At 38.4% G+C, this 22,251-nt stretch overlaps 1 protein-coding gene across 2 annotated transcripts in view; it reads right to left on the bottom strand.

Moving 5' to 3' along the window:
• Nucleotides 1-22,251, bottom strand: part of Gabrb3 (gamma-aminobutyric acid type A receptor subunit beta 3) — a 234,617-nt gene that overhangs the window by 14,566 nt on the left and 197,800 nt on the right. For both annotated transcript variants that reach the window (XM_087623534.1, NM_017065.2), the window contains 1 exon segment: nucleotides 2,225-2,377. In XM_087623534.1, the coding sequence (XP_087479660.1) occupies nucleotides 2,225-2,377 (153 nt within the window).

Here is a 22,251-nt window from a genome sequence, read left to right as displayed (position 1 = left end):
TGATCAGTGGCATCATGTGGCTATGCATGTAAGTGGGGAAGATGACATAGTCATTCAAGAAGTCAAGTGGCAGGGCAAGGTCAATCTGTTATAATACCTGCCTTTCAAAAGTTATTACACACACACACACACACACACACACACACACACACACACACACACACACACACATTGGGAAAAAAACCTTCATAATCTCTTCTGAAGTTAATTCTGTCAATGACCTGCTAGGTTCTTACCTGTACAGCTCCCACTGGCCGAGGAAAACAGCTGTCTGTGTACCTCTGGGAATCGGGTTCCCTGGACTTCTGTAAATTCCCAATCTAATCTAAGCCTGGCTCATGCCTCTCAAACTTCTAATGCTACCCCGACAAGCACCATGCCAGCAGGGTCACTAAGACTTGAATTTGGCTTGAAACAGCAGGATATCAAGAGAACATGAAAGAAATCCAGTTCCTCCACTATGATCAAGCTGAATTGCTAGCATCACTTCTGACAGACTACCTGCTTCAGGATGTGACATTTTACAAGTAAGCAGGTACAGAGTTTGTAGTAGCTGGCAGAGTTCAGAGGGTCACATCTGCTGTATGGTTCATCCCGTGCAAGCCCAGATAATTACATCTCTTTGGTTCGTTCTAATTGCTGTAACAACTGCTCAGCAGCAGGCTCACTGTGAGGCTCCTGGCACTTCAGTGTAAATGAGCCTTTTCCAGGCTCAGAGGGGCTTCCAGTCATTTTTCATTTCTCTACTTTTTTTTCATAAAGAGAGAACCTTGGAATTATGCCTATATATAGAATATAATTTCTAGATAAAGTATGTTTTTATGTAAATGAGTTCTAGTTGTTATCTGATGCCATGATGTTCAGAATAGAATTTAAAGTATTATTCTGCCCTAGAAATTAAAAAAAGACAGAGACAGAGACAGAGACAGAGAGAGACAGAGAGAGAGAGAGAGAGAGAGAGAGAGAGAGAGAAGAGAGAGAACCTCAAATTGTTTAAATCAACAACTATGGCATTTAAACCTGGTCCTACAAATTGTCTCTTGATTTTGCAAATGCAAAGAGAAAAAAATATCAACTACTCTTGGGGAAGGGTGGTCTACTGTCATCAAAAACTTGAAGATCTGCACACACCCTCTGCCAGTTGCATAGATATCTAAGATTTTTTTAAAAAAAAGTATCCTCTAGACATACATAAAAATTTGAATATAAAATTCTTAGTGTTTTTATACTTGATCCTATCCAGAGTACTGTTTTACGCTCATGAAAACTTCAGGAACCCTGGTAGAGAGAATCCAGAAGACACTTGAGCAGCTTACGTAGCTGAAGGTCTAGCCTCAGCACTCACACATGCACACTGGTTTAGGAAATAAGACAGCAGAAGACGGAGAACAGAAACACATGGCGAGAGGGTGAACCTGAGCCTTGAACCACAATTCCCTGCTAGGTGCTTTACTGGCAAATGTGTTTCTAATTTTTCCCTACATTTTTAAAGCTTCCTTTGTTAGTTCCATCAGCAGGAACTGACTTGAACCCAGAAGGACTGGCCTATGCATGGCTCCTCTTCTCTTCTACTGATGTATTCACATGATACTTTTGTCCATGGTTTCATAAATAACTAAGTGAGCAGAGCACGGTGCTCCTAAAAGCGTAAATTTTCCCTTAATAACCAAATTCTAAAAGTGCTCTCAGAATTTCCAAGCTATATTGTATATCAACTAATAATCTCATCATCCAATAACCAATGGACAGCAAACCAAACTAGGGTTCTTGGGAATGACTCATAATTAGTTGCTTATTTAACGGTCATTAAATTGTGTAATTTCAATTATACGCTATAATATTTGGTGGTTTCCTCTTCTGACTTCAAAAAGAAGAAAGCTCAAATTAATCAAATCTTTCTGTCTGTGGAATCATTTTGACCAGGATATATTGATCCCTACTTTAAAATCACCTATCAAAAATAGTTATGTGATGCAAATATTCTAAAAACATATTTTCCTTTTCATAGGCATGAAAATTCACATTTAAGTCTTACAATTAAATTAACACATCAAGAAATTCATGCATGAAATTACAGTTTCAAGATAAAATGTGACTACACAGGTGAGGCTGATGTCATGACACCCAGAATTTCTAGCTGCACTCTGGCTTTTAAATTTCCTTCAAACTGAAATGATGTGATGATCACTTTACATTTGAGCTAGGACTTAACCGTAGCACATACCTAGGGCAACTCGAGCAGCAGATGCATCATAATTGATCCAGAAGGACACCCATGAGAGGATTGTGATCAGTATTGAGGGCATATACGTCTGAAGTATGAAGTACCCAATGTTTCTCTTCAACCGAAAACTCAATGAGAGTCGAGGGTAGGCACCTACAGTAAACACACAAGGGAACAGTGAAGAACCGTGGCAGGCAGTCTGCTCCAACATCCAAGCGTCAACAGCATGCACCTGGAAACTCCATGAACTTGGGAGCCACCCACTACTGTGCAATTTGACATATTTATAGGGGACAGGAAGAAGGAGTGCATATCCGTTTGCAAGATAGGGAACAATGAGAACATTGTTCTAAGGCTAAAGGCTCAGCTGAGAGCTGTTTCTGGGGAAGGTTTTAGGCATGGAGAACAGAATAACAGCCAATGTGATGTTCAGTCTTTCATCGATGGCTGTTTCCTTTTTATCCTTTGTAGAGAAAGAAAATGTGGGAGAAGACTTTACTAGGCAGAATGACTGTTACAAGTCATGCTGTCTGCATGTTCAGAGGATTGAAGCCACTGGCTCTAGACTACTAGACTAAGGATAGTTCAATTACACACGAAATTGGAGGAGTAGGTAGCAAATGCAGGCCCAGAGAGAGCTGTAGTGCACACTAGGGTGCCCTGCTGGCCACAGCAATAGCATCAAGAGGAAGCGTAGAGAAGCAGGTTGTAGTATTCAAATTCTAGTGTACATCCTGGGTTTTGTATCCTGGATTCTAATCACTACTTCCACCAGAGTTGCAAACGTAGAGCCTTAGGATGCCACATTAATGTGGCATTCGTTCACTCTATTTTATATGGTTTTTCTCAGAATAAGGCAAACACAACCTATGCTTTCTTCTGTGCATTTCAACACATCACAAGTTGTAATTAGTGTAATTGTCTCAGCTCCTGGTCTGCTGGATTGGAATAAGGTAGGTAAGAGAGAGAGTCCAAAGGACCCTCTAACACCCACTTCATGACCTCTCCCCCAATCTGTTTATCAGCAGGGGTCACTCATACCAAGATGTCCTAACTAGAGCATACTACACATTTCCACACTACTTTTTCTTCCCTGAGAAATGTCTGCCTGCTTTCAGGTATACAGGTGTATAACCAAATGTTTACTGATGATAAATCATTAAGACATTCAGTGTAAAATTCATTTTTGATGCATTTAATTTTACTATTTATCGAAGTGAAAAGCATGTTTGCACACCAGTAAGAGGGACGCAGTTGTTCATGGTTACATTAAAGGACTGAATTCTGGCTGAATATTGATGCCGCAAGGCAAAGAGCATCATGGATGGTTTCAGAGTTAAGGAATGTCTTATCCTCCATGGCCCAAGTGGCACTTTACATAAATACATGCAAAACATTGGAAGCATGTTTATGGCCATCTTTGAAAGTTAGGAATTCCATCCCAAACTTAAGCCCAAATTTACATAGGGAGTTTTATGAAACTCAAGCAGCACTTTAAAAAACTAAACGCTCAAGCACAATACAATCCAAAGATAATAACTTAGTACTTACATCCATGGAATAATGGTATGAAAATATGAAAAAAAATCCTTTATGCTCCATAATAACATCATTATGTTTCCCTAATGCTGGGAAACTCTGTAGGTGCAGTAAAATATCCTGATGTTCCTAACATACAGTCCTGAATCTGAACCCAAGGGTTTTATGCAGCATTCAATTGGCATCACGTTGGGTGACAGCATGCACAGTGCAAAGTTTTGTGTGTGTGTGTGTGTGTGTGTGTGTGTGTAACCAGAGTCACACTAAAGTTGTGGAGCACAGCTTACCTAAGCACTGCAATAAACACCATAGATTCCTTACAGAGTTGACCTTGAGTTAATTTTGGTCACTGCACATTTAAGAAGCTTTTACTATAGAAAACTTCAGTGTGGGCTGTTGCCATGGCCTAACTGAAGCTTCAGGTGCCATTGACTTTTCAAATCACTTTTACTTCAGGTTTCTACTCTCCTGTTGCCTGTACGTGTCTTCTCTCCACTTTGCTCTGTGCCACCATATGTTCGTCCCAGAATCCTTTCTGCAGCAGGATCACTCATTCATATGCCTATTATTTGTTGGGGAAATGGCAGGTGTTTGCCATTGACTGCCTACTTCACTGTTATCCACAGTTCCTGAATTATATAAAAAGAAAGCAAACCATTTACGAAGCTCAGCACTTAAAGACTAGCTGCCTGGAATTTCCACTGTTGTTTCTTGTTTCTCTGTGAAGTTTGCTTTGCAAGGTCTGATCAGATGCATACATCACATTGTCAGCATAACATCAACACTGTCATAAATGACACAAAATATATGTAAACACAATTCAGATTCTTCCCAATTTTTCATGAAATACATACACACAAAAACTGGTTTATAAATAGAAGTTTTCAAATGTTTTAAATTTTGGTGATTTCCACTTTTGCAAACCTATAAAGAGGATTCTTAAGAGCTTCATGCAGAGCTCTTGTGTTAGACTTATTTTTCTAGCACTACCAGGCGAGAGCTTGGGACTTCATTTTGAGTGTTACTAGCTTTGCAAAAGGAGCCTAATCTGCATTGTTCCCTATCATCAGTCTCTCTAGTTGCCACCTCACACTGCAAGTGTGGCAACGCTGAATGCTTCTTTAACCAATTCTCTTAAGGTAAAACATGACATTAAAATCCACTTATCTACCACTGAGCTACATTTGCAACCTTACTTTCTTTAGTCGAATAGTTCTGATGTATTCATTTGTTCTCTCTATTTAATCTTATTAATTATCCTGGAATCACCTTCTCATTTCAGTTTTTCGTGTTTCTTTCTTTCTTTTTTCTTTTTTCTTTCTTTTTTTTTTAAATTTTAGACCTGACTGTGTAAATCCTCACTTGGATTGCAGGTAAGCATTTCCCTAATTGTATGTTTTAACATGTCTAATGGGTTTAAATGAAATATAGAAATAGAAATAAAATAGAAAACATAGAAATATTTCCTGTGGTTTTTTGTTTTTTGTTTTTTAGTGTATTTTTATCTATCTATCCATTTATTTTACCCTAGTAACTGCTGTGGATTGGATACAGGGGTTCAGCTCTTTTGGGAAGCACCCCATGCTGAGTTCTAGCTCCAGCTGTGTCTCTAAAAAATGTTTTCTATGTGGACTCAGTGTCTCTGTAGGTTGCTAATCCTGACTTTGAACTTGTGATATTTCTTCCTCAGCCTTCCAACAAACTAGAATTACAGGAAGGGGCCATCAAACTGGACTTCTTTTTCAGAATTTGACATAAAATGGAATTCTACACTGAATTTTCTTTCATTTTTCAAACACTATCAGTGCATTGAAAATTCTAAGCAACAGAAACTTGTAAGCAGAGATGCACTCTCCACTCCAAGGAATCATGGAATTTTTCCATTCTATGTCAGTGAGGAAACCCATGCACGCATGCTATCTGGAGGCCACAGGCCCTCTATTCAACCTACATTTTCAAAAGCATAGAAGTATAGTACTCTAGGTCATACTCAAACTCTCCTATGAGGAACAACAGAGTGAAATACTTGAAAATGAAGGTTCTCATGTTCCCATAACAACTTGCTTTATTTTTTTAACCATGACTCTATATGAGCTTGCCAGTGTCCAGTCAAGAATATTGTCACTATATCCATATTTGTCTATTACTCCTTGATTGCAGATTCACAGCCACCGTCTTTAGGAGACACCTTCCCTTAGCTATAATAAAAGTTACTGACCAATTCAATTTACATGAATCCTTACTGGGTATTCCCTCCAAATGTCAGTGACCATCTTGTGTTGTTAAAATATAATTACTGATATTCACCAAAGGTAGATCTTTGTTGGCAGGCATACATTCTCCAAGATGCCTGTGAAGCAATGAAATTGCAACACTGAGCAAAAGCCTACATTACAACCCAGCATCCATGCACCCATATATAGATGGGTTAAAAAAAGTAATAGCATTTACATCATTCCCTGGACACTAATTGAGTTTAATACACAAAACATTCAATAGCTTGATTGTTTCTTAGTTTGAAAGCACATGACATCTTTAAGATCTTAATGAGGTCATTTCAATACTGACTCTGTTGGTGACTTGATGTCAGTGTCTGATCATGCCATTTATTTTAGTATATGTGCTGACGAAGCAAGCACTGATCATGCCATTTATAAAGTGTGTTCCTTCTTTCTACACTGTAGGTGAAATAGTCTTTGTTTCAGTCAGCACATGGCAGTAATAAACACCCCAAATCTCAGGAGTTCTAACAATAAAATCTTTTTTTTCCTTTTACTGGATTTTTTAATTTACATTTTAAATGTTATCCCCTTTCCCAGTTTCCCCTCCAGAAACCTGCTATCTCATCTCCTCCCCTGCTTCTAGGAGGATGCCCCCTCATCCATCAACCCACTACCTCTCTCACCTGCTTGCCCTGACATTCCCTTTCACTGGGGCATTGCACTTTTACAGGACCAAGGGCCTCTCTTCTCATTGATGCCCCACAAGGCCATCCTCTGCTACATAGGCAGATGGAGCCAGAAGTCCATGTCTGTGTTCTCTTGGGATGGTGGTTAAGTCCTGGGAGCTCTGGGGGTCTGATTGGTTGATATTATTGTTCTTTTTATGGGGTTGCAAACTCCATAAGTCCTTCCTCTAACTCCATCTTTGGGGATCCCATTATCAGTTCAATGGCTGGCCACAAACCTCAGCCTCTGTATTTGAGGCTCTGGCAGAGCCTCTCAGGAGACAGCTATATCAGGCTCCTGTCAGCATGCATTCTTGGCATCTGCAATATTGTCTGGGTTTGGTGTCTATATATGGATCCCGAGGTGGGGAAGTCTCTGGATGGTCTTTTCTTTTTAGTCTCTGCTCCACACATTGTCTTTAAATTTCCTCCTGTAAGTATTTTTGTTCCCCCTTCTAAGAAAGTTAGGGAAATGACACCTTTCACTATAGTCACAAAAAATATAAAATAAACCAGTGTGGCTCAAACAAAGTAGGTGAAAGATTTGTATAACATGAACTTCAAGTTTCTGAAGAAAGAAATTGAAGATTTCTGAAGATGAAAAGATCTCTCATGCTCATGGATTCACAGGATTAATATAGTACAAATGGCAATCTTGCCAAAAGCAATCTACAGATTCAATGTAATCCCCATTGAAATCCCAAGTCAATTCTTCACAGAGTTAGAAAGAGCAATTTGCAAATTCATTTAGAATAACAAAAGACCCAGGATAGTGAAAACTATCCTCAACAATAAAAGAACTTCTGGGGGAACCAGTTGCTGTATTAGAGAGCAATAGTGATAAAAAAAAAACTGTATGGTATTGGTATAGAGACAGACAGGTAGATCAATGGAATAGAATTGAAGACTCAGAAATGAACCCACACACCTATGGTCACTTGATCTTTTGACAAAGGAGCTAAAACCATCCAGTGGGAAAAAAGAGCATTTCGAACAAATGGTGCTGGATCAACTGGCAGTCAGCAAGTAGAATAATACAAATTGATCCATTTTTATCGCTTTGTACAAATATCAAGTCCAAGTGGATCTTAGACCTCCACATAAAACCAGATACACTGAAACTAATAGAAGAGAAAGTGGAGAAGAGTCTCGAACACATGGGCACAGTTGAAAATTTGGCTTAAGCTCTAAGATCAAGAATCAACGAATGGGACCTCATAAAACTACAAAGCTTCTGAAAGTCAAAGGCCACTGTCAATAGGAAAAAATGCAACCAACAGATTGGGAAAATATCTTTACCAGTCCTACATCCAATAAAGAGCTAATATCCAATGTATACAAAGACCTCAAGAAGTTAGATTCCAGAGATTCAAATAACTCTTTTAAAAAATGGGCTACACAAGAATTCACAACTGAGAAATATGGAATGGCCAAGAAACACCTAAAGAAATGCTCAGCACTGTTAGTCATCAGGGAACTGCAAAACAAAACTCTGAGATTCCACCTCACACCAGTCAGAATGGCTAAGATCAAAAACTCAGGTGACAGCAGAGGCTGGCAAGGATATGGAGAAAGAGGAGCACTCCTCCATTGTTGGTGGGACTGTAAGCTGGTACAACCACTCTGGAAATAAGTCTAGTGGTTGCTCAGAAAATTGAAAATAGTATTACCTGAGGACCCAGTTCTACCACTCCTGGGCATATACCCAAAAGATGCTCCAACATGTAACAAGATACATGCTCCACTCTGTTCATAGCAGTCTTGTTTATAATAGCCAGAAGCTGGAAAGAACCCAGATGTCCTTCAAAACAGGAATGGATACAGAAAATGTGGTACATCTACACAATGGAATACTACTCAGCTATCAAAAACAATGACTTCATGAAATTCTTAAGCAAATGGATGGAACTGGAAAATATCTGAGTGAGGTGACTCAAATACAAAAGCACACACAGTGAGTGGTATGCACTCACTGAGAAGTAGATATTAGCCCAAAATTTCGGAATACCCGATATGATTCCTAAACCACATAAAGCTCAAGAAGAAGGAAGACCAAATTGTGTATGCTTCAAAACTTCTAGAAGAGGAAACAATGAAATCTTTTTAGTGCTTTCTGTGCAAAAATTGTGGGATGAAACGATGAGGTGCCACATATACCTAACACCTATTGTCAACCTTTATGCCATGAGAGTAAGAATGATTATTCCTCTTCCCGAGAAGAGCAGCAAATACCTTACCACAATTAACTTACCACATTTCTCAAATTTTATTTCCCTATTAAAATTTTTAACATTTTCTAAAGTACAACATACACACAAAAATTCCAATACAACCTGAAACTACAACACAGGAATGTAGAATCACTTAAATTGTGTGAGAAAACTGCCATCAGCCAGCATGTGACAGACAGAATGTGAAGACAATATTTATCCCATATCAAATATATATATATATATATACATATGTATATATATATATATATAAATTTGCCAAGACATAGAATTTAGAATTAAGAAGATATACTACTTTGTATTATATTTGTCTAGAAAATTTATTCTCTTTTGAAAAAGAACACTTTTTTTTCAAAAACCATTTTAGCATTTAACACCTATACCTTAGTAAGTGTAAGAAGTATGCGGATGGTATAAACACATGGTGTGCACTCAGTGATAAGTAGATATTAGCCCCAAAGCTCGGATTCTCCAAGGTACAATCCACAAACCACATGAAGCTCAAGAAAAAGGATGACTAAAATGCACATGCTTCAGTCCTTCTTAGAAGGGGGAACAAAAATATTCATAGGAGGAGATACAGAGACAAAGTTTGGAGCATTGACTAAAGGAATGGCCATTCAGAGCCTTTCCCTCATGGGGATCCAGCCCCTATACATATATCCACCAAACCTAGACAATATTGCTGATGCCAAGAGGTGCATGCTGACAGGAACCTGATATAGCTGTCTCCTGAGAGTCTCTGCCAAAGCATGACAAATACAGAGGTGAATGCTCGCAGCAAACCATTGAATGGGGTCCCCATCAGAGGAGTTAGAGAAAGGATTGAAGGAGCTGAAGGGGCTTGCAAACCCATAAGAACAACAATGCCAACCAACCAGAGCTCCCAGGGACTAAACCAGCCATGTGTGCAGCTGCATATGTAGCAAAGGATGGCCTTGTTAGGCACCTGTGGGAGGACAAACCCTTAGTCTTGCCAAGGCTAGACCTCCCAGTGTAGGGGAATGTCAGGGCAGAGAGGTGGGGAGGGGTAGATGAATGGATGGGCGAACACCCTCATACAAGAAGGGGAAGGGAGGATGAGATAGGGGGATTATGGACCGGAAACTGCAAAAGGGTATGACATTTGAATTGTAATTTAAAAATCCCATAAAAAATGTAAATACATAAAGTATCCAATAAAAATGTTTTTAAAAACAAAAGAAGGGGCTGGGGATTTAGCTCAGTGGTAGAGCGCTTACCTAGGAAGCGCAAGGCCCTGGGTTCGGTCCCTAGCTCCGAAAAAAAGAACCAAAAAAAAAAAAAAAAAAAAAAAAAAAACAAAAGAAGAAGTAAGCAGAGCAAGCACGAAGAAAGCAATGTCCAAGTCCAAGAACTCCCTCCCCACGTCAGCAGACTCTGACAACGGTAGTCTGGGCAATCATGCCCAGGGAACACTACAAACATACTACATTAGACATGGATATACATGAGATTTGGTCATTTGTGTTTCCCACATAATGAAATCGAATATGCATGAATGATTAAGTTCCTTTTGATAACGGGAAAAGAAGTTCATAAGGAAAAGAGCCCTACCAATGTAGAAGATGCTAGGAATAAAATTCCTGGAGTCTAGTAAGCAAATATTATGAGAGATGATAGCTAGTTAAACAGTAGCCTTCTGCTAACACATATGTATCTTACAGAATGTAGAGGTTCTCATGTAATTCTCACAGATCATGACCTGATATTTTCAAGTTTAAACACCCCAGCACATGCTGCATCTGTGGGAAAATTCCCAAGGAGTCATAGCCAATGGCTAATAACTTAAAATTGAAAAGCACCGAGTACCCTTCAAAACAGCACGAGAAGCTCCAAGATGACAACACAAATGCCGACGTCTGGTCTGGTGCCTATGTGCCAATGCAGATATAGGCAGGTCCCCAGTAGATGCTGAGTCAACAGGCAGAGGTGCAGTCCCTGCACAGCACACTGTTCCAATTCAGGGCTTGCTTGGCAAAAGTATCCAGCAAAGATGCTGATCTCAACCCTTTTCCCTAGATGCACTGAGAGCCATGCCAAAGCCAGGCTCTGGACCTCCAATTCTCCTATATTTACATCACTATCTAGGCATCAATATTTTTGAAAATCTCATTAAAAATGTGCACATACAGTGTCAAGATAGCTTTGCAGACTGATAGTAGCCACTCCAGGGTATCTGTAGCTTAACAAGATAATAATTCTGTAATAATTCCATCTGATGCAGAGTGGATCTACACACTTATGCCTCCTCCTTTCTAGGCAGCTGCTAAAGGACTCTCATCATGGCCTTCTGGAAAGAGCACCAAGGTTATTTCTGGGTCCTTTATCATGCTATCTTATTCACTTGTAATTTACCTTTTACTTTGTAATACAGCCCCACATTAAAAATAGTGTGCTTTGAGTACAATGTGTATACTTGCAGTTTCAATACTCAGCAGGAGTTGAAGGCCAACCTAAGCTACACAGCCACAACTTAACAAAAATGGAAGGAGGGGATAGTGTGACTAATTTTCTTCTCTCATTACTCGTCAATATATGCAGATAAAAAAATCTAAGAAAGAGAGGAAAGGAAATGTGTGAAATAGAAGAGAAAGAAAAGGAAAACAGAATTCAAGTTGAACATACACCTTGAGCAGGCAAAGAGTCCTCGTCGTCTTCCATAGAAAAATGTACTTTATTTGGCTCATGCACTGCTGCCACAGTGAACAGGTACTCAAACGGTACAGCGTCATAGTTTACTTGGATTGCTTATGAGGCTGTCCAATCTCACAGGCCTTCTGTTTCCTTATGTACAAACTCAGCACAATAATAAAACTACCAATAGAAGAAAATGTGGTAAATTACAATTAAAATGAAAAACTATTACGGTGAAAGTGAATACCATCAGGTACATAAAAAGATAAGCCTAAGGATAAAAACAAATATTCCTAAGGTATATACCTGATATCTAGAGCATATGAAGAATGCTTATTCCTCCTCAAAAATATCCCAGATAAATAACCAAATAGAAAGATGGGGGAAGGGGCTGGAGAGATGGCTTGGTGGTTAAGAGCACTGACTGCTCTTCCAGAGGTCCTGAGTTCAATTCCCAGCAACCACATGGTGGCTCACAACTATCTGTAAAGGGATCTGATGCCCTCTTCTAGTGTGTCTGAAGAGAGTAAGAGTGTTTACATATATAAAATAAATAAATCTTTTTTAAAAAGATGGGGGAAGGTCTAGAATAGGTTATTTCTATAAAAAATGTACACAAGGACATCTGCTTTGTGAAGAGATTCTTAGCTAGATTTATCATCACAAAAATGAAAGTCAAATGCACAATAAGAAAGCACTTTATTACTACTAGGCCAGGTATAATCAAATGACACTATGAAGGAGCTACCCAAGATTTTGTACATGTTGCTGGTATAAATTTAAAATGCCTGGATCACTTCAGAAAACAGTTTGAAAGTTCCTCCAAAAGTTAAAGCATCATGCTGATTAATAATTGCACTTCTAAATACGTGAATTCACTTTTTGAGAGAATAACATCATGTCTATGCTTTGGTCAGTTAGGTCTCCAAAACAACATATTGCCCTTAGTTACCAAGCATAACTAGACCATAAGACCTTTGACTAAAGACACTGAACACATTGGTTACAGGACACAAGGAAATCAATTTCAAGTCTCTTGTGTTCATAGTGTCAGAAGGTGCTGGGCAGGTTGAAAAAACACCCTTGGTCTTAGTCAGCACTGGCTATAAGCATGGAATGCATGCTACAATACTGACCTGCTTGGAAAGGTCTCCCCACTGGTATAATAGCAGCACCACTATTATTGGATAAATAAATGCTTTCTGATTCCATTATGTTTATACCCATAAACTTAGTTGGTAGCAATCAATAGAGATGCAAAAACCAGTCAAAGTGCTGAAATAAGAGACTGAGGGTTCAGCCCTAGATGTGACATCTCCATTAATCCTAAACCTCAGAGATTGGTAAAAGAAGAGACGGGAGAAAGAAGAGCTGGAGAGCTGGAGGAGTGCCGTGGAATGATGTATTCTGGACTGGTATGCACGGTTATCACATTAATAAACTCTCAGAAGCTATGGTCCTATAAAAGACCTACAAAAGACCATTGCAGTTAAAACCCCAGTGTAGACATGGTGGGTGACCTCTAGGCTGCATCCCTTACTAAGGAGCTATTGACAGGTGGTAGCAGCTAAATATGATCATTCTTTTGTGGAAATATGGTCACTTATAACTTTCTCATGCTCCAGTGTGTGGTTTCATAGCTATTCACACTAATTAGACTTAGTGTGTAATGAAAAATAAATTATTTAAAAATAGATAATATTATTATACTGCAGAAACTGAATAAAAGTGAATAAAGAGAAATTTTTCCCACAGTAAAACATGTACACAAATATTCACAACAATATCATTCTAAATAGCTTCCATGTGGAAATAACAAAATTAATTGCTCAAAGGATTAAAATGTGCCTAATCCATTCATACAATAGAAGAGTTTTCAGCAGTCAAATGTAATCACGAAATGACACACAGCACACCATGAGTGCTAAAAAGAAAAAAAAAACTTACTTGAAGGCAGCCACTTACAAAGAACTCTATTGTGTGACTTCATTTACATGAAGTTCATGGAATAAGCTCACAGAGAGAAAAGGGAAGTGAGTTAGTGACTGGGCATGGGGAAATCACTGCTAAAGCTACATGTTTCTTTCAGAGGCAGTAACATTTAAACTCGATTGTGTTTAAGGATTCAGAGGCCTACAGATACATAAAATACCACTGAATTGTAGAGTTTAAATGGGTGAATTATATTGAATATGAATATCTCAATAAATCAACAGATAAAAAGGAGAAAATATGCTATGAGTCTATTACTGGAATTATATGCCTTAACTGATAGCAAGTAAAAGATGTATTATATTGCCAATAAATACATATTCTTTCCCCCTTTTCTTTTCTTTTCTTTTCTTTTTGCAAGCAAAGTGCGCTCAACATTGAACATATTTAGACATGTTTGTTAGAGTCTTAAAGGTAACCGCAGTAGATGCATGTAGATAGATACTTTTATAAGGCTGTACGGTAATGAGTTTTTGAAAAACTCTGGCTTCTGCAGTGAGACATATATCAGGAGATCCTGAAGGCAAGTGCTTTCACAGCAGCACACTCACAATGAAGCTGTTCTTTGGCAGAGGCTGCCATGCATGGTCTGAGCCTGCTATCTAGAACTCAGGAACTGGAGGTGAATCCAGTCTAGAAATGCAGGTGAAGGATGTTCAAAGAAAGAAAATGGGGAAGGGAGACAGGAAGGGCAATTCCTCACTGAGATCAAGGGGAGGGTAAATCCTGAAGACACAGATGTTAATGCATCTTTCTGCTTTGTTTCTCTATACCCGTAATATCTTTACTAATAAAGAACTAATGCTAATATTTTGTCAATATGAATTCAGGGAAAAAATTAAAACTTTTGGGTCCATGAACAAACTCTTAGAAACGTAAGTGTTAACAGTGGGACATAAAGGAGACTTTCAAAGATCAGTTTGCCATAGTCTCTAGTGAAGAAGCAAGACAGTATTTTTGAAAACAGACTTAAAGAACCCATCAGTTTCACAATCGGATATTTCAGTTTTTCTCCATATTTCAAAATCTTTTGAAACAAAGTCATAATGCCCTGATCTACTTGAGTTCCAGAAAAAAAGAGAGAAATCAAAATATCACACAGCTATAGACGTATATTAAATAATCTGTTCTCCACGGATCTTGAAAAAAATATCCTAAGATAGTTTTCAATGCAAAGAATACTAAAAAACAATAAATTTTAGATTTGGCAAAAACTGTACATTACACTCAGTGTGCAGGACAGACACTCAGAAGCAGTGTGAAAGATGCAAAGCTGACTTGGTTATGTACAAGCCTAGGGTTCTAGGTAAGTGCTCCTCCCTCCTGGGTTGAGCCCATTTACTATGATCTCCTTAACTCAGAATTTCCTTAAACTTAGTTCATTGCCTTGATTGGAATTTCCATGCTCTGTACATATTTCATAGCTCATTAGTGTTACAAGCACAGACTCCAGCCCCCTGACTTTTTTTTCTTTTTTCTTTTTTTTCGGGGCTGGGGAATGAACCCAGGACCTTGCACTTCCTAGGCAAGCGCTCTACCACTGAGCCAAATCCCCAACCCCCAGCCCCCTGACTTTAAACTTCAAAATATTTTCCTCCAAAAGCACACTGTGCTAGATGAAGCTTCCTCCAAATGGTACCAGAAAAAATACAGATATATTTAATCCATTTTTGTGTAATATGAATGTAAGCATTGTGCCCTCCGTTTTTACTCTCACATTAATAACACAAACAAAATAAGTAGACGTTGAAATCTTCTAAAAATGAAGGAGATGGATACTAACAGCACTATTTTGATACTATAAATAGATAATGCACAGTCCAGCAGGGCATGTGTCTGTGAGGAATAGGATGTCTAGGAGGTTATTAAACATTGAAAGTCAGGGATTCACAAGTTCCTTTGTAAATTGGAGCTGTATTTTCACGGAACCTACAGACATACTCCCATATTCTTTAAATCACCTCCAATTGGCTTCCAAGAGTGAATAGTACACAAATCGTCTGTCATCTTCTTGAGACAAGATCATGATCTGTAGTCAAGCCTGGCCTTAAGCTTGTAATCCTCTTGCCTCTCTTTTTCCAAATGTGGACATTGTAGCATCTACTGTCACAATATCCCATTTTAAGAAAAAATTTATTTATTTGATAGTGAAATTACAAGAAAAAGAGAAGCAGGAATAACTAAGCCAAGAGCAATAAATTAAGAATGAAGAATGGGAAGGATGTTGCCAACTTAAAGCAATTGATGTAATGAGCATTGTGTCGAATAAATAAACCAATGTACAGATGAGCTATGAGAGCAGACTCTCACGCACACACAATTTCTGAGAAGGGTGTTGCAGTACACATAACCCGTAACACAATGGGTCTGCAACCTTTTCAAATGACAGATAATTCACACAAAGACTTTCACAGGAAGGTCATCAAAGATGCTTATCAATAGGCACCAGAAAGCACATTCAACCTCATTATCAGGAAGGCAGATGGAAGATATAAGACACATCCAGTGGGTGAGGACTGTATCAAGTATGGGGGTCAGGGACCTCGGGCTGACTGATATGTGTGTACCATGGTATGACCATTTTGGAGAGCAGTTTGGCATTGCCAGTTAAGTTTGAACATTTCCACTTCTACTCTAAGGCATGCAACGAACATTAATCTGTGCATATATCTGTAGTTATATAAGCAACTTTAAGCCTTTCTGTGCTTAAGAAGCAGAGCATTTCTACACATTATAAAGAAAACAAATGTACCAAAGGAATCTAGTCTCCAAATGTGAGGTTGAGGTAGATACAGTTGCTACAGGCAGACTCTATTATCCTGTAGACGATGCTCAAATCAGGTGACAGTGGCTATACTGTCATAAGACAATAGCTGTTATCAAGGATAAAGGGAAAGAAGTTCAGACAACGAGGTAGGAATAGTTACTTAAGCATTCACTTCAGGCAGAGTTGTTTAGATTCACACTTGTACTTGTCAAATATTCTTATTTATGTGTTCAGAAAGAAAAGTTATGAATATTAAAGTTACAATCTTATTTTTATAGAAGTTTTGATACTGAATCTTTCTCCATTGCATTGTCTTACCTCCTTCTGTCAGGTGTATTGGAATATTTACTAACTTAGGTTTGACAAGCCACTAAAATATCTCACCCCTCCTCATATCTTTTTCTTCTCTTTTGTTTTCTTGTCTTTTCTATCCTTTCTTTTCCAATCTTTCCTTTTCCTTCCCCTTTCTTTCTTCATTTCTTTTTTTATCATTTTCTCTATTATTAAGAATGGATTCCAGGGGCCTTGTTCACTTAAACACCTGTTCTACTCTTGAGTTGAACTCATTCTACATAATTACTTCTTTTTTGATGAACTGGAATCAATCTGATTTGACATTTAAAAACTTAAATATTCATTAAATGTTGTTGGTATATCCAAAATATTTCAGTAACCTTTAAATTTACTATATGTAATAAAAGAGAAACTAGGTAAAATAATGGAAAAGATTATTTTACTGGTACTCTGACCAGAATCAACAGTCTTATATGAGCTCACCCAGAAGTTCTAATCATTGTCTTATTAATTATTTCATTAAGAGAAGTGCTCTGATCCACTTGTTAAGTGATAGTATTTAAAAGTAAAAGTTCACCTGCCTGTCTCCGTACCAATACCATGTGGTTTTTTTGTCACTATTGTTCTGTAGTACAGCTTGAGGTCAGGGATGGTAATTCCCCCATTTCTTTTACTTTTGAGAATACATTTTTGCTATCCTGGATTTTTTGTTATTCCAGATGAATTTGAGAATTGCTTTTTATCTCTGTGAGAAACTGTGTGGGAATTTTGATGGGGATTACATTAAATTTGTATATTGCTTTTGGTAAAATGGCTATTTTTACTATGATAATCCTACCTATAAGGATTAGCATGAGCATGGGGATCTTTTCATCTTTTCAGGTCACTTTCAATTTCATTCAGGGATTCGAGGTTCTAGTTGAACAGATTTTTTTTCATTTGCTTGGTTAGAGTTACAACAAGTTATTTTATATTATTTGTGATTAATGTAAAGGGTGTTGTTTCCCTCATTTCTTTCTTGGCCCAGTTATTGTTTGTATAGAGAAAGGCTACTGATCTGTCTATATGAGTTAATTTTATATTCTGCCACTTGGTTGAAGTTGGTTATCAAGTATAGGATTTCTCTGATAGAAATTTTGGGGTCGTTTATGTATACTATCATATCACCCACTAATAGTGATACTTTAACTCCTTGCTTTCCAATTTCTACACATTTGATTCGTTTTTTGTTGTTTAATTGCCCTATCAAGAACTTCAAATACTATATTGAATAAATAGGGAGAGAGTGAGCAGCCTTGTGTTGTCTCTGAATTTAGTGGGATTGCTTTAAGTTTCTCTCGATTTAATTTGTTATTGGCTGTTGGTTTGATGTATATTGTATTTTATTTTGTCTACATATGTGCCTTGAATTCCTGATCTTTACAAGACTTTTAACATAAAGGGATACTGTATTTTGTCAAAGGCTTTTTCAGCATCTAATGAGATGATAATGTGATTTTTTTCTTTGAGTTTGTGTATATAGTGGATTATGTTGATAGATTTCCTTATACTGAACCATCCATGCATCCTTGGGATGAAGCCTACTTGATAGTGATGAATGACATTTTAATGTGTTCTTGAAATGTTTTGCCAAATTTTACTGAGTACTTTTTTTTTTGGTTCTTTTTTTTTTTTCGGAGCTGGGGACAGAACCCAGGGCCTTGCGCTTCCTAGGTAAGCGCTCTACCACTGAGCTAAATCCCCAGCCCCTTTACTGAGTACTTTTGCATAGATACTCATAAGTGAGATTTGTCTGAAGTTCTCTTTTTTTGTTGAGTCTTTGTGTTTTAGGTATCAGTGTAACTGTGGCTTCATAGAATGAATTTGGTAGGATTCCTTCTGTTTCTATTTTGTGGAATAGTTTGAGAAGTATTGGTATAAGGTTTCTTTGAAAGTCTGATAGAATTCTGCAATAAATCATCTGGCCCTGGGCTTTTTTGGTTGGGAGAATTTTAATGACTACTTCTATTTCCTTAGGGGTTGTGGGACTGTTTAGATAGTGATAGAAAACCGTGTGGAACAGAGACAGGCAGATCAATGGAATAGAATTAAAGACCCAGAAATATATCCACATACCCATGGTCATTTGATCTTTGACAAAGTAGCTAAAAACTATACAGTGGGAAAAGGAAAACATTTTCAACAAATCATGCTAGTAACTGGCAGTCTGCATGTAGAAGAATGCAAATTGATCAATTTTATCTCCTTGTACAAAGCTCAAATCCAAATAGATCAAAGACCTTCACATAAAACCAGAAATGCTGAATCTAATAGAAGAGAAAGTAGGAATGACCCTAGAGCACACTGGCAAAGGGGAAAATTTCCTGAACAGAACACAAATGGCTCAGGCTCTAATATCAACAATTGACAAATGGGACCTCATGAAACTAAAAAGCTTCTGTAAGGCAAAGGACACTAACAATAGGACTAAAAGGCAATATTCAAAATGTACAGAGAATTCAAGAAGATAGACTCAAAAAGAAAAACAAATAACCAATGAAAAATGGGGTATAGAGCTAATCAGCTAATCAAAGACTCCTCAATTGAGGAATCTCGAATGACAAAGAAGCACCTAAGAAATGTTCGATGTCATTAGTCTTCAGGGAAACGTAAATGAAAATGACCCTGAGATTTCACCTTACACCAATCCTAATGGCTAAGATAAAAAACTCAAAAGATACCAGATGCTGTTGAGGATATGGAGAAATACGAACACTCCTCCATTGTTGGTGGGATTGTAAGCTGGTACAACTACTCTGGAAATCAATTTGGAGGTTCCTCAGCAAACTGGACATAGTCCTACCTGAGGACCCAGCTATACCACTCCTGGGCATATACCCAAAAGATGCTCCAACATATAACAAAGACGCATGCTCCACTGTGTTCATACCAGCCTTATTTATAACAGCCAGAAGCTGGAAACAGTTCAGACGTCCTTCAATGGAAAAATGGATACTGAAAATGTGGTATATTTACACAATGGAAATTCAGCTATTAAATTGAATTGTGTAAATTTAGCTATTAAAAATGGCGACGTCATGAATTTTGCAGGCAAAGAAAAGGAACTAGAAAATATCACTCTGAGTGAGTTAACCCATACCCAAAAGGACATACATGGTATATACTTACTAATAAGTGGATATTAGTCTAAAAGGTCAGACTGTTCACAATACAACTCGCAGACTTTATTAAGCTTAATAAGATAGAAGCCCAAAGTGTGAATGCTTCAATCTCACTTACAAAGGGAAACAAAATAATTATGGGAGGGAGAGGGAAAGAGGGACCTAAGTGAGAGTGGGGAGAGGGAGGGGAAAAGGGGAGCAGGGCCAGGTATAGAAAGAGGTAAAAAAGAAGTCTAGAGAGCCAGGAGAATGAACATAAATATGTAACAATAAGGGAGGGAACAAGGTAGGGGTAGGGGAGGGAACCACTAGAAAGTCCCAGATGCCAGGGATTCCAAAGGCTCCCAGGACCCAATGGGTATGACATTAGCTTAAGTATCCAACAGTGGGGAGATAGAACCTGAAGAAACCACTTCCAGAGACATGATCTCCATTTGAGGTATGGGGCCACCACCCATCTCAAAATTTTTAACTCAGATTTGTTCCTGTCCTAAAAAAAATGCAGGGAGAAAATATGGAGCACAGACTGAAGGAAAGGCCACTGAAAGACTGCCCCACCTTAGGATCCATCCCATCTGAAGATACCAAGCCTGGATACTATTGCTGATGCCAAGAAGTGTTTGCAACAAGAGCCTGGTATGGTTGTCCTCTGAGAGGCTCTGCCTGCACCTCACTAAGACAGATGCAGATACAGCCAACATTGAACTCAGCCTAGGGATCCAATGGAGGAGTAATGGGAAGGACTGAAGTTGCTGAAAGGGATTGCAACCCTCTAAGAAGAACAAAAAATATCAACTAACTGGGCCCCCCAGAGCTCCCAGGAACTAAACTACCAAAGAGTATACATGGGTGAGTCCATGGCTCCTGCTACATATGTAGCAGAGGATTGCCTTATTTGGCATCAGCAGGAAGGGAGGCACTTGATCCTGTGGACACTTGGTGCCCTAGCCAAGGGTGATGCTGGGGGTGAGGTAGGAGTGGGTAGTGGGAGCACCCTCTTAGAGGCAAAGGGGATGGGGGTGGCGGTGGGGTTGTGGAAGAGAGACCAGGATGGGGGAAACATTTGAAATGTAAATAAATAAAATAATTAGTAAAAAAAAAAGTTAAAAGTTCAGGAAATGAAGTACTTACAACACACCCGAAATTTAGGTCTTGACCAAAAGGATCACAGAACTCTAGAGATGTTTGATTTCTACTTATTCCTGGAATTTCATTGTAAAAGTTCACAGAGCTGGACAGACATACACTTACTAAGCCCATGGACATGCTCATTGTTTTCAATATGTTTTGCAGGCGTGTAATGCCATGCAGGCTGGAACCTACTGAGGACAGGATGACGGTATGAGATGATCCAGTCTCCTGTCACCTTGTTTGTCAATGTCCTTATAGGTCTATCTCTTCTTCCCATGCTTCTGCACTTTCTTAGAGAGCACAACAATGCACACATCTGGATTTGAGCTAAGATTGCTGCTTTTAAACCCTGAGTAATATGTTTATAAGCACTTTCATAAAAATTAGAATTCAGAATGAGAAAATAACATAGCTAATAGACCTTGGATTTTTCAAGAAGTAAGTTGCTTTACTGAGTATTTAATGAATATAGTCCACCTTCTATTTTCTTATTCTTGAGGGACTTTCCTGGGAGAACCTAATGTTTGGAGTTTGGTTAATTTGTCAGAACATCAAATACATGGTTAGATACAAATACATTTACACAAGAGATTTTATAGAGCATTTGATGAAATGTGAGATTAATACTTGACAATTGACAAACATTATACTAGATGTGACTCAAGGCTTTTCAATGAAAAAATAAGAAACTGAAGGAGAAGCACAAGGAAGATGAGTAAAGGCAGTGGTGGGAGAATTACTCACTGGACAGTATGAATGGACTGCATTAGTAGAAGACGAAAAAAGGGAAAGATATCAAATGGAGGCTAAAATCTGAACTAAACTTTGGAGGTAAGATAAAGAATGAATGGCAGGATAAAAGAAAGACAATTAAATGCTGTAACCAAGATAAAAGTTTAGAGTGCTAAACTGAAGGGCTCATGAGTCAGGAACTGAGGCCACGGGAAATGTGTCAGTGCTATTCAGTGGCTTGAAGAGTATGGGAGCCTAAGGCTAACAGAACAGTGGAGAAGAGTAGGGCTCAGTGGCAGGTGGTTTATTTCATTTTTGTCTTCCATGACTTCTTGGTATTGAGTCAAGACATTCCAGGGTCCTGGATTAGGATGTGGGGGCTTCCACCTCGAGTACCAGTTCTTAAAAGATTACATGGTAGCCCAACTCACCTAGAACACATGGCCTTTGGTACAAGACTGCAAAGGAGTCAGATACAGTGCCACACAATGGTTCAGTAGATGTAGCTTCCCCAACTTCATACTTTGGAATTACATGTTTTTATAAGAAATCACTTAACATAAAAAACTGGAAAATGA

This window comes from Rattus norvegicus, chromosome 1, assembly GCF_021556685.1.
Source record: "Rattus norvegicus strain SHRSP/BbbUtx chromosome 1, alternate assembly SHRSP_T2T, whole genome shotgun sequence".
NCBI lineage: Eukaryota > Metazoa > Chordata > Mammalia > Rodentia > Muridae > Rattus > Rattus norvegicus.
The sequence above is the reverse complement of the archived record's forward strand: the minus strand, read 5'-3'. Positions and strand labels throughout refer to the sequence as shown.